Below are 16,821 nucleotides of genomic sequence, written 5' to 3' on the forward strand. Positions count from 1 at the left end.
GAAACAATAACATGGCAATTAACAGCAATATTCAAGCTACAGAATACAAGTAATTTGCAAAAATTGAACCGCATAAGAGTCCGTATGAAAGAATTGCGAAAATGCACAGTTGGCAATCAAAAGTGTATTTGTAAAATGTACCTAAAATGTGAAACAGGTGAGAATAAAATAGAGTAATCTATCCAGGGCAAAATTCATTTGGAATATGCAAAAAGCAGTCAATGAAACAAGATATAACTCTATAAAATATTCTACGCCCATTTTATAATAGATTAGGAAAAGAGAATGAACGTCATTAACTGTTGGGTTTGTGCCGTTTTGTTTGTTTGTTTGTTTGCTTATACATACATACATACATACAGGAATTTTATTGCAAGATATATATACACAGTACATAGCGTGTGCCCGCAGAAGCGCAAGCGCTTGTGGGCGGGCCACGGCAGTCACAACAGCATGCGGTGAATACAAAACGCTGAAAGTGCACACTTTACAATCCATAAAGAAGAAAAAGAAGAAGAAAGAAGAAAAAAAAGCAATAACACAAAGTCGAAATATTACATATAGTTCAGTCAACAAATTTAGCGATTGAGAATTATGTAAAGCAAAGAAAATCTACAGTTAATAAATGGAACACAAATTGAAAAACAAGATAGAAATTACAAAGCAACTCAGTATTTCCTTTCTTTGAAACTTTCAAACCACGCTTGCAGTCCAGATTTCACAGCCGTCAACGAATCACAACCAAACACCTGAGCAGGTAGTTTATTAAAATGGTAGGGTATATAGAACTGTCGTGTCCTTTTACCATAATGTGTGTAAAACCTGGGAACTTTATAACGCGCTATATGCCTAAGTGACTCTGGTTTTTTATCTGGCTGTTTAAACTGTGCTGAAAAGTAATTTCTGAGAACTACCACCTGTAAGTACAAGTCATGCAGAGGAATAACTCCTGCTTTAGCCATTCTGGTGTTATGGTCGGACTTCTCGTGAGCAGTGCCATACAATAAATTAGTGGAGATTCTGCACAGGAAACTATCTACCTTCTTAATCTTACAAGGTGCACAAGAACCATACACTGAAACGCCGTATCTAAGGATAGATTCTCCTAAAGATCTATATACAGTCTGACGCAAGTTTATAGGTGTAGTGTATTTTATACGATAAAGCTGGACAGAAAGAGCACGGAGTCGTTTTAATAAATAGTCAATTTGGGAAGACCAACACATGTTGGAATCAAGATATAGGCCAAGATATTTAACACTGCTCGAGTAGGGTAGTGGCGAACATTCGCAATTGGCACAGTTGCTACCATGCAGTAGAACCGACTGGGTAAGATCAACATTCTTGTGCGGATTTCTGAAACATATTAACACAGTTTTGTTTTTGTTGATGTATATTTGATTTCCAGATAGCCAGTCTACTATTTTATTGATATCGTACTGAAGGAATTTCAGTGCGAGTGGGCTAGATTCATGGGATATCACTAAAGCTGTATCATCAGCATACTGAAATAATTTTGCATTTAATGTAAGGTTAACCATATCATTTACATAAATATTAAACAAAAAGGGTCCCAAAACAGAACCTTGTGGAACACCGTACTGAATATCAGAAAAAGCACTAAATGATTCTTTAATTTTCACTACTTGCTTACGCTGTGACAGGTAACTTGCAAAAAATTGTTGGTATGGACCACGGAATCCAATACTTTCCAACTTACTTAACAAAACAGAGTGCTCCACGGTATCGAATGCTTTCGATAAATCCAAAAACAATCCAAAAACACATTGATTAACATCCAAGTTACCATTGATAAAATCACAGCAATCTTCGAGAAGCTCAACCGCACCAATATTACGACGGAAACCATACTGTGTAGTACTCAAACAAGAATACTTCTCACAAAAACATGTCATATATTGGTGCACAATTTTTTCCATCAGGATGCTAATGACTGGTAGTATGGCAATTGGTCTGTAATTTGTTTGAACTGTCTTTTTTCCCGACTTGTAGATGGGTCGTACTAATGAGATCTTCAGACCTGATGGTATTTCTCCTGTCTTGAAACACCCATTAAGTATATGTAAAAGTACATCTTTAAGTTTGGAGTAATTGTTTCGCAAATCACGCAGTCTAATCTTATCGTAGCCTGGTGGTTTGCTGTCTGGTAGCGTCCTAATAAGGTTCCACAACTCATCTTGATCAACAGCAGGAAAAGCAGCAGAATTAGTTGTTTTCTTGCCTTGGTATTGAATGGTAGAAACGACGGTTTGTTTTTTAAGTTCCCTAATGGATGATACAAACGCATCATTAAAAGAATTTGCAATTGTCAAAGGATCTGCTTTTAGAAAAGTACAATGCAACTTCTCATCCAAATTAGATTTCTTCTGTCTACCTAATAATTCATTTAATAGACTCCAAGTTTTCCTCGTATTGCTGCTGCACCTAGAAAACTCAGCAGAAAAATATTGCTTCTTTGCTTGCCTCAGCATAGCAGTAAGCTTATTACGATGTGCCCTATACTGCTCTTTCAAGGCAAGATTCTCGACATCTTGTTTATAGTCATTCCATAGTTTGTCCTTCTCATGAGAAAGTTTAAGTATATCATTCGTTATCCATTTCTTCTCTGGATTTCTTAACTTGATTTTAACGTCCTTCGTGGAACTGGCATATAGCTCATCAAACTTAGCTACTAACGAGTTATAAGCATCAATGTGAGTTTGACTTAGCAGAGACCTCCAATCAAAAGTTTGAACGTGCTCGTCCAAGCACTTGTTATCAATTATTTTTATCGTTCTAAAGGTTTGACCAGGCGTTTCCCTTTCTTGCGCCAGAACACATAGCACTGTGAAATAATGATCCGCCACCTTTGTTCGTATTACTGCAGCGTTAGCGACATTATTCGGGAGTCGGACTGCTATATGGTCGATGCACGACTGAGTAAGTCTGGTGCCCATTACCTCTTCCCTGGTAAAACTAGAAATCATATTTTCTATTCCATATGAAGCTAGTAAATCTAAATAGCACTCAACACCGGGTTTCTTTATCTCGGAAATGTCGATATTAATGTCTCCAGCTATTATTACATTAATTCGATTGTGGTGAGTTAAAAATTCCGCAAGTTCAGAAAAAAATACTTCGAGTATTGAGTTCGGAGGGCGATAAACTGCTAGCACAATAAATGTCTCGTCTTTGCAACTGAGCGAAAGAGCTACTACTTCCGCCGCAGTAAAAGCACAAGGTACTCTTTCAATGTGCCAGCATTCTTTAACAAATCCTAATACGCCACCACCCCTACCAGAGTCACGGCAACAAGAGAAAGATTGAAATCCTGGAAGAATAAACGTATCAGACTCATAGTCGTTAACATTAGTTTCAGTCAAAAGTACAATATCAAGGTACCCAAGCAAATCAGACAAGTAGATATTTAATAAATTCCAGTGCTTCTTGATGCTCCTTATGTTGATATGGATAAGATCTAATGCAGAATTGACTTGGGAGTTAAACAAACTACTTCTGTGTGTATTCCAGTCTGTAAATGAGCCGAAGTCCTCACTCATGGATACTCAAGCTTATCAAAGTCACATATGCTCTCAATTCTTATAGCTCCAGAGCCCTCGATCTTCCTCACAAATATTTTGCCATTTTTCAGCCATACAAACTTGTACTTCTTCTTTGCTTCCTGTTTAGTTTGCCACAACAACTTCTTTGTCTGGGCAGGTAGGTTCTCATTAATGTAAACATCTTCTTCCTTAAGTGCGTAGCGTTTCTTTATCCACTGTTCCTGAGCAGTATGTGAATGGAATTTCACTAGCACAGCTGGTATCTTTCCCTTTTGGGCAGGTAGTCGATGCGCAACCTCTATGGACTGAAGCGTAGTCTCTGGAATCTCCATCCTACCTGCCAGTGACTTCAGTACAACGTCAAGGTCCTCATTTTGCTCTAGCTTGAGACCATGAATTTCTATGTTGTTGCGCCTTGAGTAGGCTTCCAGGTTATTCAAGGCTGTGCTAAGATAACTCAGCGTGTCCGCCTGCCCCGCAAGAGATCCCGCCAACTCCTCTGATTTCTCCTTTAAGGCAGAAACCTCAGCTGAATACGAAGCCACAGACACCTTCATTTCTTCATATTTGGAGGCGAGCAGTTCCATCGAAGTCTCAATGCCCGTAATTACCTGTCCTTGCCTCTCAATGTGTTCAAGCACTGAATCACTCTTCGAGCTCTGTGTTTGTATAGCTTTGTCTAGCTTGTCAACTCTAGAACTAACCTTGGATAGTTTCTCATCTAGCGAACGGATAGCCTTCATGAGCTCATTCATAGTCGGTTGCTTTTCTTCATCTTCACTGTCTGTATCAGAATTTTCTGTATCCTTCTGATGTGCAGACCTCAACGACATGCATGTCCGGCACACCCAGATTGATCTGTTCAGTGTTTTCAAGGATTTCTTTGCAATCCCAGAGCATTTCCCAGAGTGATAAGAGCTCTTACATTCACTACACTTCAGACCGTTATCATCAGGCATTAGTTTTGAACAAACACCACAAAAACCAGTAGAATTAGGAGACATGATGAGGGGGAAAAAAAAGAGTACGCCAAAGTACGCTGATCGCAGTCCGACGAGGTGAACAGAATTCAAGCAATTGAGTGGTTGTAAAAACCGCTTACCTAGAATAAAGCATAGGCGTTAGCATCTCGTTCCGCTCCCCGTCGGACTGCGATCTGTCGAAGATCCGTGGCCGTTTAAGTAGCTTCTGTCCGTTGCCGCCCTTCTTGATATCTGTGGCACCACGTGACGATAAGATAGATGACGCCCGCTGTCTTGCTTCTGGTGACGCACACCGGCAGCTTTTGTGCTGGTTTTCCTAGAAGGGTCGCCAGGCAGCTGCGGTAACCATTCCGTCGTCGATGGTCAGCAGGCTAGAATAAAGCATAGGCGTTAGCATCTCGTTCCGCTCCCCGTCGGACTGCGATCTGTCGAAGATCCGTGGCCGTTTAAGTAGCTTCTGTCCGTTGCCGCCCTTCTTGATATCTGTGGCACCACGTGACGATAAGATAGATGATACTGTTAACCCTATTGAAGGGTCATTACAGGAGTGGTAGGAAAAAAAAGACAGCAAAATTACCAACAAATCTGTCATCAAGCGCATTGTAAACGTAACAAGTCATTAAAGAGGACGAGAGAAGTATACACAGTGCCCTATTACATTGTAGAAGAGAGCAACAAAAAACATAATCACACACACTCAAGAGCATCTACACAGTAAAACACTATATAAAGACACGAAACACAATACACGTACTTAACTCAGTCATGTTAGCACACCGCGCTCCCGGAATAAATAAAAGAGTCTAAATTAACCAAAAATGCACTGAGCGAAGAAGATTGAACTACGGAATCGGAAAGCATGTTCCATTCTTTTATTGCTCTGGGGAAGAAACTATATTTAAATGCATCGTTACGAGTTACTGGCGGCGGAATATACATGCTATGGCGATGTCTAGATGATTCATTAGAACGAATGTCGAAATAATCGGTCCTATTGATTTTAATTGCGTTACTGATAATAAGGAATAGAAACTTGAGCCTGTCGAATTTGGTCCTTAATTCTAACTTGGGAAGGTCTGCAAGGTGACACAGCTCTGAGGGGGAGTGAACTCGGCGATATTTATTAAATATGAATCGAGAGGCTAACCTCTGAATCCTTTCTAGTTTGTTACAGTTTTTTTGCGTGTGAGGATCCCAGACAATTTTAGCGTATTCAATTATAGGTCTGACCAGTGTTCTTTAAGCCAAGTTTTTAATTTCAGGAGTTGTACTATGTAAGTTGCGCCTCAGACTCCCCAGCACGTTATTAGCCTTATTGCATGTTTCCTCTACGTGCCTATTCCATCTAAAGTAGCTAGTAAATATTAGTCCCAAATACTTGTGTTCATCTACCCTTCCGAGCACATTATCACGAATATGGTAAGTGGTAGACACACAAACAGATTTCGAGGGATTAATGGTCATTTGCTAGTCATCGCACCATTTAGTAATATTGTCTAGGCTATGTTGTATGTTCATTTGATCACTGGGAGAATTTATTCTATTGTAAATGACACAATCGTCGGCGAATAATCTTATAGGGACAAAAACAAGGCTTGGCAAGTCATTAATAAAAATAAGAAATGAAAGCGGTCCAAGGACACTGCCCTGTGGTACACCAGATAAGACCGGTAATAAGCTGGATGTATGTCTGTCTATTTCAACGTACTGGTGGCGGCACTCTAAATACGAAGTAAACCATGTCGTTAGTTTGGGATTTTTAAACATATAGTATTGATTTTAAGTAGAAGGTTAGGGTGGGAAACTTTATCAAAAGCTTTGGCGAAATCTAGGTAAATTAAGTCCGTCTGTCCGCGGGAATTAATCGTTTGTGAAATATCATGAACTAGCTCAACTAACTGTGTAATCGTAGACAAATCTTTACGGAAACCATGCTGCAGTGGTGATAACAAGTTATACGTTTCTAAATAGTTCGATAAGTGTTTGGTCATGATATGTTCTAGTAGCTTAGAACACGTACTCGTGAGAGAAATTGGTCTGTAATTGCTAAAGTCTGAAGTGTTGCCGGTTTTATGGATTGGCACTATTCTGGCTAGTTGCCATGCGGAAGAGAAGTAACCATTGCTAACAGAGGAGATAAATATTTTCGTAAGGAACTTAGACACCCACTCAGCATACCTGACTAAAAATTCATTAGGTATACCATCTGGTCCGGGGCTTTTTTTGTGTGTTAATATTGAGCAACAGGTTCAGAGCACCTTCTTCGGTTATCATAATATCTGAAATGGGAGGACGGGTAGAGAAGTCATAGTGGCCTGGCAACGTGCCATCATCCTTCGTGGGTTTTAGTTAGGATATATTCCAAACTATATTAATCGGCCTGAAATTTATAATTATTGGAGAATTAACCACTTCGAATGAACCACGCTTCAGAACTTCGAGTAGGTGCATGGACCTGCTTTGATAATAAATGTGCAGTATCTATCAAAAAAAATTTAAAGCCATCAAAATAAAAACAAAATTAGCGTAGGATTCAAAAATTATGTCAGTATTGAATTTTAATATATTATATGAATGCAGGTTGCGTTCAACAGAAAAAAATCTATGTTTGCCACCTGTCAGATAATTATTTTTTGTAGGCACCGTAGTTTGGTGATGTTTGCTTGCGTCGTAGTCGCCCATTCTGGGCTGCAGAAGTTTATGTGGGAGAGAAAGAGTGCATTGTATATTTGTAATTTAAATTTTGAAGGTATTAAGTCGCGACATCGAGTCAGGGCCTGAGTTACAGCTGATAATTTGTTGCAAATATTGGTGATAAGTTGATCCCAACTAAGGTGCTCCGTGCGGCTGTATTCTCTGCGACTGAAACTATTTCTTCGCGGCAACTTAATAAACAAAATAAAAGTGAAAGCAAAGCCACCACGCCACTGCCTGAAGGTCACTCCAGGCATTAGTTGACTCCCCCTATTTTCGAAGGTGAGTTGAGAATAAAAAAAGTAAGCGAGTGTGGGCGTTAAGTCCCATGTTGGGACGTGGGTCCGCTGTGGTTGTTGGGACGTGGGTCCGCAGTGGTTGTTGGGTCTCTGGTCCGCATTCACCGACCAGCAGGAGCAACGACCAGGAGACGGGGAGTTGAAGGGAAACAGCATGAAAAATGTATTCAGATATTTACATGACGCAGAAGCGAAATACACGCTACATGCCAAGAGACATCAAAATGGGGAATGCTTTGAACAAAGGAGGCGGGAGCTCTTAAATACAGTTGTGAGCACCGATTCCCGCTCTTTTCACCCAATAAGGAAGACTGTATTTTTGGACGCTATCTTTGGGAGCGTCCCAGTAGCTGATTGGCCCAAACTTGAAGCTGGAGAGAACTCTCTCTCTCTCTCTTCATTTGGTGCTCTTGGGTCTCCAGCGTCTACGATGAAGCGCAGGCTAGGAGAGACGCAGGGCACAGATGGGGAGTAAAAGGAGGTTACCCGCTTCGGTACATCGGTACCAGACCGATGTACCAGCTTTTTGTCAGTCTACAGCAGTTAATTAGCGCCTATATGCCGAGGCCTGTGTTGCAAGTAAGTTCGCAACAGCTCGCTCCCGCCAGGAAAATCGCGCGCGAGGGGAAAGGGCCGCCGCCGCTTCTCGAACTGGCGAAGTGCCGCGAACTGGTTTCTTCACGTCTGGAAGAGAGGTGGTCTGGACTGGACACAGCAACAGCCAGCAATTGCCCTTCTCTCTCCCCAGAGATCTTCCAGGCTCCTATCTTACAAACAATTTGGCTGACAGGCGACAGGTTTGATCGCCGGTGTTCCGTCGCTTCGCAGACGACTTTCTTCGTGAGTAGAAAAAAAAGAAACAGAAGATTACAAAAGAACAAAAAAATAACACGCTGTCCATATCCCTTCTCCTTTTCTCCCTGTTTTTTTTTCTTGAGAAGCGTCGGCTTAAGCCATCTGCGTTGGCATTTGCCTTTCCTTTTCTGTAATGAACCACGAAGCAGAATTGTTGCAGAGCGAGGCTCAAGCGCAAGAGGCGGCCATTCTTGTCCGATATGCGCTCTAGCCAGGTTAGAGGACAGTGGTACGTTTGTATGATGAACTTCATACCAAACACGTAGCAGGCATGTCTTTGTACCGCCCACACCAGGCATGCGCATTCCTTTTCAAAGCGCTTTATGCTTCTTCCCTGGCAGTGAGCTTCCTGCTTACATAAAGGATTGGGTGTTCATTCCCTCGGTCATCTATCTGGCAAAGCAGAGCACCCACTCCCATGTTGCTCGCGTCACACTGGATTATGAACTGTTTTGTGCAATCCGGGGACTTTAACGCGGGATCCTTTATTAGGGCTTCCTTTAGAGTGAGATAGGACTTTTTTTCCGCGGGGCTCCAGGCGATGCGCCCTGGTTCGGATTAGCTCAAAGCGTCGGTGAGAGCCCTAGCGTGTCCGAGTACCACGGAATATATTGCCGGTATTGCCGGTTCTGGCTCTGACATCTTTCTTTGTTCTCGGCAGGGGGTGAAAGAGGAACAGCTTTACCTCGTAGGGCTTACGAATCGCGTTTCCGACTATATGTCCCAGGTAGCTGAATTGTGTTCAACCACGTAGAGACTTTTCGGGTTTGACCGTGAGACCGGCGCTTTGTAGTTTACAGCGCACATTTCTCAGGTGAACCAAGCGGCCGTCCCACTCATCGGAAAGGACGGCCACATCATCTAGACACGTCGATGCAAAGGCCTCTAGACCCCGCAGCACCTCGCTCATTAGACTCGAGGAACAGAACGGCGCGTTCTTAAGCCCGAAACTGAGCACCGTCTGAGAGAGCATTACGATTGGCGCGACGAAGGTTGCACACCTCTGAGCCCTTTCTGAAAGGGGAATTTGCCAATATTCTCGTACGAGGTCCGAAGTTAATATAAATTTTGCGGCACTAACCTGTTCAATCCTTGCTTCATCGTGAGGATTCGAAAAGATTTCGTATTTTGTGAGTGCATTAAGCTCTCTGTAGTCGATGCATGGTCGCGGATCTTTTCCTAGGGCCTAAATAGTATTCATTGGGGAGCAATAGTCCCTATCTGCTCTTTTATCACCCCTAGCTCCAGCATGTTGAGCACCGTTCTCTCAAGAATGACCCGCTGTTTAGGCAACATCCGGTGTGGTTTCCAACCAACGGGGATGCATCATCTTTTAACTCAATGTCGTACGTCACATGTTTGGTCTGCCCTAGGCGTTTTGTAACATATCTTTGAATTCTCCTATGACCTCTCGGAGGCGTTGAAGCTGATGCGCATCAAGGAGATGCAGATTTACGCTCAGCTTCTCAATGTCCTCGACTGAGAAACTTCGAACGATTCTCTCCAGTTCAGGAGTGCCCTCTGTATCGCATCCGGCAGCTTCAGTAAAATTTACGATTGCCTCGCGTTCTCTGTAAGCTTTCAAAAGATTTGCGTGATATAATTTGCAAATATATCGCATGCCTGGCATTCTGATTACGTAATCAGTGAGTTATTTTTCCGAAATACGTGCTGTACCTTCCCTCTGGATTTCTAGTGTGTTTGCCTTCGGAGGCCTCATGATCGTAACCTTGTCGGCCGGACTGAATGTGCGCTCACTTGCATATCGGTCATAATATGATTTCGCGCTGGCATTACTAGCCGCCATTTCTTTTTCTGTTAGCTTCCGAGAATTGTCCATTCTCTCTCAAAGTGTCCGAAAGTACTCAACCACTGTTGAGTCCTCGCCTCGTCCTTCCCACATTTCTAGGAGCATGAGCATAGGTTACCTGAAGTTTCTGCCATAAACCTTAGCGAACTAAGCGAACCTTGTCGATTCATGCGGCACTGTTCGAAGTATAAGCAGTGTAGCTGGGATGCAGGCAGCCCGTTCTTTCTAATGTTCATAGGAAATGGCCCGAAGGACTCGATTTGTAGTGGAGTGGTTCCGCTCTACACTATTGGATTGAGGGTGGTACACCAAGCTATGCATCACCTTGATGCAGCACCGCTCGAAGACTGCGGTTGTCAATGCGCTGGTGAAGACGGAACCCTGATCGCTCTGCACCTCTGATCGGAAGCCCACACGTGCGACTTGGTCAGCAAATACTTATTTCCCTGAGTAGTTAATGGTAGAGGCCCGCCAACGTCGACCACAAGGTGTGTGAATGGCTCCGTCATTTCAGGAACTAGCTGCACTGGAGATCGGACCTTGTCATGTGGCTTTCCCACACGTTGACAACTGTCGCATGAGCGCACCAACTGCTCTATGTTACGGAAAAAATTAGGCCAGTACAACTCAGGTCTCTCCTCAAATCCACGTACTAATCTGCGTGGTGGTGGAGGGAACGGGGCTTCGTTGGTGTAGCGAGTAACTCGGTAGCTGGTGGACGCTTCGGTGTGTGTTCCGGCCGCCGGCTTGCGTCGGTGGCCGGTGTGTGACCTTTCGACGTACTGTTTTGTTAAGGTGTCCTTCGGCTGGCGGGCGCCTCATTATGGTGAGCCAGCCACCTACAAAGGCTCTGGCCTTTGATGTTGTCGTCCCTGAGGGGGCTAGTCCGGAGGATGTCGTCGATGCGACAGCCTCCGTTGTTGGATTGGAGGAAGTGTACTGCGTCCAGCACTTCGGTGGACGCAACTACCAAGTCACTGTGAAAAGTGAAGCCGCCATGGCTAAAATCGTTGAAGCTTCCTGCCTCACCATCGGCAAGGAACGCGTCGCCATCGTTCCCCTGAGCCCGCAAGTGACCCAGGTGACTGTTCTTTTTCTGCCTGCACGTGTACCCAGTGACGCCCTTGCCAAGGCTCTCTCCCCTTTTGGCAAGGTGCTGCACATCAGTCGCGGCGTCATGGGATCGCGTCCCACTGTCACCACCGGGACCCGCTACGTGCGGATTGAAATGAAACCAGAGTCACCCGTACCCAACTACATCAAGGTCGCGGGCCACCGCGTGACGTGCGACTACAAGGGCATGCAGCGCGTTTGCCGGCGTTGCGGGTCCACTGCGCACTTCAGGGCACAGTGCACGGCTCCTTTCTGCGCCCGCTGTGGGGTCTTTGGGCACCAAGGCCAGGGTTGCGTGCTGCCATGTCGTCGTTGTGGTGATCCGCACGCTACTGTGGCGTGCGCTATCCGGCCCTCGTACTCGGAGGCTGCGGCCCGCCCTGCGCCCCGGCAGGCCGCTCAGGGAGCAGTTGAAGCCATCAAGGAGACCGGCGGGTCCAACACCGCCGCCGTTACGGGTGCTTCCACTGCGTCTCAGCGTCGCTACGTGGAAGTGCCGGAGTCTGCTGTTGATGCGTCCTGTGCTGCACCAAGCGAGCAGACAGTAAAGGTTCCTGCTGCGTCAGCCTCAGTCTCTCCGAGCGTCCCTGATGAGACAGGGGCCGAGCCTACTGTGTCCCTGGAAAAATCTGAGGCTGAGAACGTGCCACCCTCGGAGCCCGCGCTAGAGCCCGTGGCCAGCGTTGCGGTTTTGAGCAGGGACGCCGACATAGCTAAGGTCGACGGTGACGACAGCAGCTTGACGTCCTCGGCCTCTTCAGTCAACCTCGTCATTGACGAGACTGTCATCACGCCTGAGGAGGACCCGACGCCGCCATCGTCGTCTTCGTCATCGCTTGTACGAGAGCCAAGATCATCTCCAGACGCTGACCCTGTGCAGTCGCCGTCCTCTTCAACATCCAGGATCAGCGCTAGCACTTCTAGCGAAGAGTCGTCGGATATTGAGATGGTCGCTTTAAGTTCGAGCTTAAAGCGTCCACATGCGTCGACTACGGACTCGGACAATTCTGCCGGTCGGCCAAGGAGGCCTCGTGCCTCCTCTGGTCCGACCCTCCGCAAAAAGTGAGGTCGTTTAGCGCCGTTCGCGGCGCGCTTTGTATTGCCTAAGCATCACGACTGTTCAGGTTTCATTTTTCATTTCCAAAATGACTAACCTTCAAATTATTACTCTTAACGTGCAGGGGTTCCGCAGTGTTTTGAAGCAGGCAACGGTGGTCGCATTCGCTCGTTCCTCGGGTTGCGATATCGTCTGCCTGCAAGAAACCGATTTTTTTCGTCTCAGTGACGTGTTGAAATTCAAGCGTAGGTTTGGCGTCGATGCCTTCTTTTCGTACGCCAGCACGCGTTCTAGCGGCGTTGGCGTTCTTGTTTTGAACCGCTCACTGTTGCGCGATCATCATGTTACCTACGATGCGCTTGGACGCGTGTTGGCGTTCGACTGCACGTTTAACGCACTTCACCTGAGAATTCTTTGTATTTATGCGCCTGCGCATTCCAATTTGGTAAACGCATTCTTTAAAGATTTAGATGTGTATTTTCTTGGAGGGCGTAATGTTGTGATGTTGGGCGATTTCAACTGCGTGCTCGATACGGTCGCCGATGTGCAAGGCCCTGGTAGGGGTAGGCCAGGCTGGAATGCGCGTGAGTTGCGCCGCTTAGTGAACCATTTCATGCTCACGGACGCGTATGAGCTCCTCTATGGCAACCTCTTTGTGTGGACTTGGCGTCGCGGGTTATCGTCGAGTAGGCTAGACAGGGCGTACGTTCCGGCGAGCCTTTCGCGGTCAGTGTGTATAGCTAATGTACTGACACTGCCATCCTCGCCGGTGCACATATCAGACCACCGCCCTTTTCTTCTATCACTCACGGTTCCGGCGCCTGCAGTATCACCCCATAGACCATGGCGGTTGGATGTACGCATACTTCACGACGCCAGCACTAAAGAGGGGCTCACACGGGTCTTGCGTTTTTCGGTTGTTGGGGCGGTGCCTGGTGACTGGGACCGTCTGAAGGAGCAGTGGCGTCACCATTGCGGCGCATCTGGTCGAGCCCTTAGGGCTCGCGTGTCAGATGAGGTGCGTGTGGTGACGGCGAAGCTACGTATTGCTCAACGCACCCCGTCACCTTCGTCGCTTATGTGCGCATGGAAAGAGGAGCTTTCGGAGCGCCTACAGCGTCTTTTACGTGCCTCCTCTTTGACAGCGGCTGCATGGCGTTGTCGACGCAGTCCAACTGCTCATCCTGAGGTGCTTCGGTTGGCCCGCCAAGAGCTGTTGTACACTCAAGGTGCCCCTGCGTTTACATCTTCCGCCGGGGCTACGTCCCAACCAGGTGGCAGGAATTTCAGTGCGTTTTTTAGCCATTTCAGGGGTATTGCTCAGTCGGTCATTCTAGTTGATCGCAATGTCGTTTCCGCAGCCCCATTTTTAGCAGGCTTGCCGCAGGTTTCAACTGAACTCCATGACGGCCTTATGGCTGTGCCAACAACAGATGAAATCAAGGAGGCGTTGGACTCCATGAAACGAGGCTCAGCGCCTGGTCCAGACGGCCTTCCTGTGGAGTTCTATTTAGAATTTTGGGATATTGTGGGCCCTATTTTCTCGGAAGTATTAAAAATATGCTTTACTGAGCACGTATTTCCTGAATCATTCAAAAGAGGCCGCATTGTCCTTATTCCTAAAAAGTCTCCTATGTCGACATGTCCGGCAGATTGGCGCCCTATCACCCTGCTAAATTCAGATTACAAAGTATTAGCAAAATTACTCGTTCGTCGTCTACGAGCTCTCCTCCCGTCACTTATTTCCTGCCACCAGGTTTGCTCCATCCCAGGCCGTGAAATACACAGTTTATCTTCTGTAACGCGAGACATCCTAGCGTATACTTTACGACGGCGCGCACAGGGTCTTCTTGTTTCCCTTGATCAGGAAAAGGCGTTCGACTTCTTAGAGCACGAGTACATTTACGGGATGCTGGATGCTTTCGGCTTCCCACCTTCTTTCGTGCTTCTCATTAAAGAGATGTACAGAGATATTTCAAGCACTCTGTTCCTCGATGGCCGGGAAAGTACCGCATTTGATGTTCGCCGTGGCGTCCGTCAAGGTTGTCCGCTCTCCCCCCTTTTGTTTGTCTTAGCATTAGAGCCTTTCCTCTTGGCAGTCAATCGCCACTCCTTTATTAGAGGTTCTGGCTTTGCCAGGCAGCGAAGCGGTACGCGTCACTGCCTATGCAGACGACATCACTCTGTACTTAGCTGATGAACGCAGCCTGCTTGAAACTTTAAATGTTTTCCGTGAGTACGCCTCCTTGTCTGGGGCTGCTCTTAATTACTCGAAGAGTTGTTACTTTTTTGTGGGGTCTTCCCAGACTCGTATTACATCTTCAATACCTTTGCAGTGGTGCGCTCAGATGCGCATTTTAGGTGTGACCTACGACTGTGCTGGAATATGGAATGGTGTGTGGTCTTCGGTCGTCGAAGACATTACAGCTCGTGTGCGAAGGGCGCAGACATTCGAGTTGCCTCTGCTTGAGAGGCGCTACCTGGTTCAGTCCGTCATACTTGGTGCCTTCTGGTACCTCTGCTACACTGTTAAACCACCCCTCCGTGTCATAAGGCGAGTGCAGACTACAGTTTTTTCGTTCTTTTGGTCAGGCGGAACCGAGCTTGTAGCCCGTGCTGTTCTTGGACAACCACGGGAGAGAGGAGGGTTTGCCTTTCCAAATTTGTCCGTCACGTCCTCGCTGTTAGCGTTGAAGAGTCTTTTGCGTATCCTGCTAGGAAACGCATCTCCGGCGCGAATCCTGGCTCGGTACTTTTTGGGCCCTTCTTTACACTTTTTGGATCCGGCGGCCCCTGTTAATCATGGACCCCAGTCAGAGCAACCTACCGCTTTCTACGCTTCATCAGTGGCCTTTTACAGGCATGTAAGAGCAGTAGCACCTGCTGTCAACATCGTTGCAGACCGTGTGGTGGACATTATGGGCACACTATTATTACCTGTTGTGCCGGCGTCTCGCCGCTCACCTATGCGCCGCGTTCAGTGGGCGCGTTTAGCGTCGACACCTCTCCCAGATCATCTACGTGACTTTGTCTGGAAACTTGGCTGGGCAGTTCTCCCTACTTGTGATCGGTTAGAGCGGTAGGGTGTGTTACGCTCCAGTACCTGTCCGAATTGCCCGCTCCCAGAATCTAATCGCCACGCTACAGTCACCTGTGTTGTAGCACGTGTCTTTTGGCGCGCGGTTCATGCGGGATTTCGTGGGCAGGGCATTTCGTGCTTCGTCTCCCGCGGCCGCTTCCCCAGCGGCCGTTTTGCTCGCCTGTTAATAGTTGCAGGTCTTTTTAGTTTATGGCGCAGTCGATGCGCCGCGGTCGCTAGTGGCTTTCGACGCCGCGCTGTGTGGCCAATTCTCGGCCGTCTCCGACGGGAGCTGATTAGTTTTTTGTCCGAGGAACTCTTTTTCTTGGGTGAGGAAGAGTTTCTCCGACAATGGTCATGCCCATTTATTTCTGTTAATAACGGTCGTCTTGCCTTGGTTTTTAGGCCAAACTGGCGCTAAGGTCTCCTTTTCAATGTTTCAATGACTAATTATCGACTTTTCGCTCTTCTGTAAATCGGTATATATGCATTCTAATTTTACATTGCCCATTCCTGTTAGTTACTTAGAAATGTTTATGGTACCTGTTTAATTGGCTCACCTTACATGCTTAATGTCATGTTAATGTGAATGTATCTTGTAACCTTGGTATGTGTACATATGTAAATAAATTTTTTCTAAACAACTTCTGCAAGAAGCTTGGTTTGCTTTTCTTTGCACCTAGGTCACCCGTCCAGCCGCTGCCATGACAGATATTTAGCATGTCCTGTCTGTGCTTTGTCGGCACGACCGACTTATGGAAAATAACGCCTCCCTTGTCCCGATAGCTACGAAACAACAGCCCATTTCTTTTTAGCAGCGTGACGTTCTTTCTCGGAGCTCCTCCTCTGGCTGAACTGTGGAATTTTCGTACTGTTTTGCCTGCCTCCTGATCCTCAGTAAACTACTCAATGCTTACCAAAAGCAAGCGGTTGAAATGGTTGGACGACAGTGGCAACAACAAACTAGGTTCCTCCGCCGCTCTCCCTCTTTGCAACTATTTCTCTTACTCAACCGTGGTGCCATCATCACCATTTAGGCCGTCAGAGTCCCTCTCCATTTGCTTTTCCACAACATGCCTCGTTGTTTGATGTGTCCGTCCCAAGCGACACGTCCTACTTTAGCTGGATTGCTAACTCTCTTGCTCTAGAGTGGGTTAGAGCGCAAACGTCTCTTTGCTCAAAGGTAGTTCCCCTCTCCCTGAGCGACATCTCAGAATTTATTACAGAACAAGTAAGCATACTCCCTATGAAAGCTAAAGGAAGACACACCGTATCTTCCTGTAAAACTTGCCTAATCCAGGCGCATTAATACCTGAGAAATCTGTTGCAGACACATACGATGGGTGAATATCATCCATGGTGGATGCC

General features: G+C 46.3%; 1 protein-coding gene and 1 pseudogene across 1 annotated transcript; one reads left to right on the forward strand and one right to left on the reverse strand.

Moving 5' to 3' along the window:
• The window catches only part of LOC149324456 (uncharacterized), a 51,026-nt pseudogene extending 40,912 nt beyond the window's left edge, over positions 1-10,114 (reverse strand).
• A 794-nt stretch (positions 10,115-10,908) lies between these two features.
• LOC149324457 (uncharacterized) lies at positions 10,909-16,161 on the forward strand. The gene is made up of 3 exons (XM_089565523.1): positions 10,909-11,285; positions 11,358-11,707; positions 16,137-16,161. Exons 1-3 carry the CDS (start codon positions 11,028-11,030, stop codon positions 16,159-16,161), a joined length of 633 nt encoding a protein of 210 aa, XP_089421649.1. The 5' UTR covers positions 10,909-11,027.
• Positions 16,162-16,821: the final 660 nt, after the last annotated feature.

Source organism: Amblyomma mixtum, unplaced genomic scaffold, assembly GCF_055824585.1.
Source record: "Amblyomma mixtum isolate Tamu unplaced genomic scaffold, ASM5582458v1 scaffold_31, whole genome shotgun sequence".
Lineage (NCBI taxonomy): Eukaryota > Metazoa > Arthropoda > Arachnida > Ixodida > Ixodidae > Amblyomma > Amblyomma mixtum.

Bases quoted from the DNA above. Each gene is read 5' to 3' on its own strand.
- LOC149324457 (XM_089565523.1), top strand. From the start codon at position 11,028: ATGGTGAGCCAGCCACCTACAAAGGCTCTGGCCTTTGATGTTGTCGTC. The intron at 11,286-11,357 runs GTGACTGTTCTT...CCTTTTGGCAAG, and splicing joins TGAGCCCGCAAGTGACCCAG to GTGCTGCACATCAGTCGCGG. The intron at 11,708-16,136 runs GCAGGCCGCTCA...CTTTGCACCTAG, and splicing joins GCGGCCCGCCCTGCGCCCCG to GTCACCCGTCCAGCCGCTGC.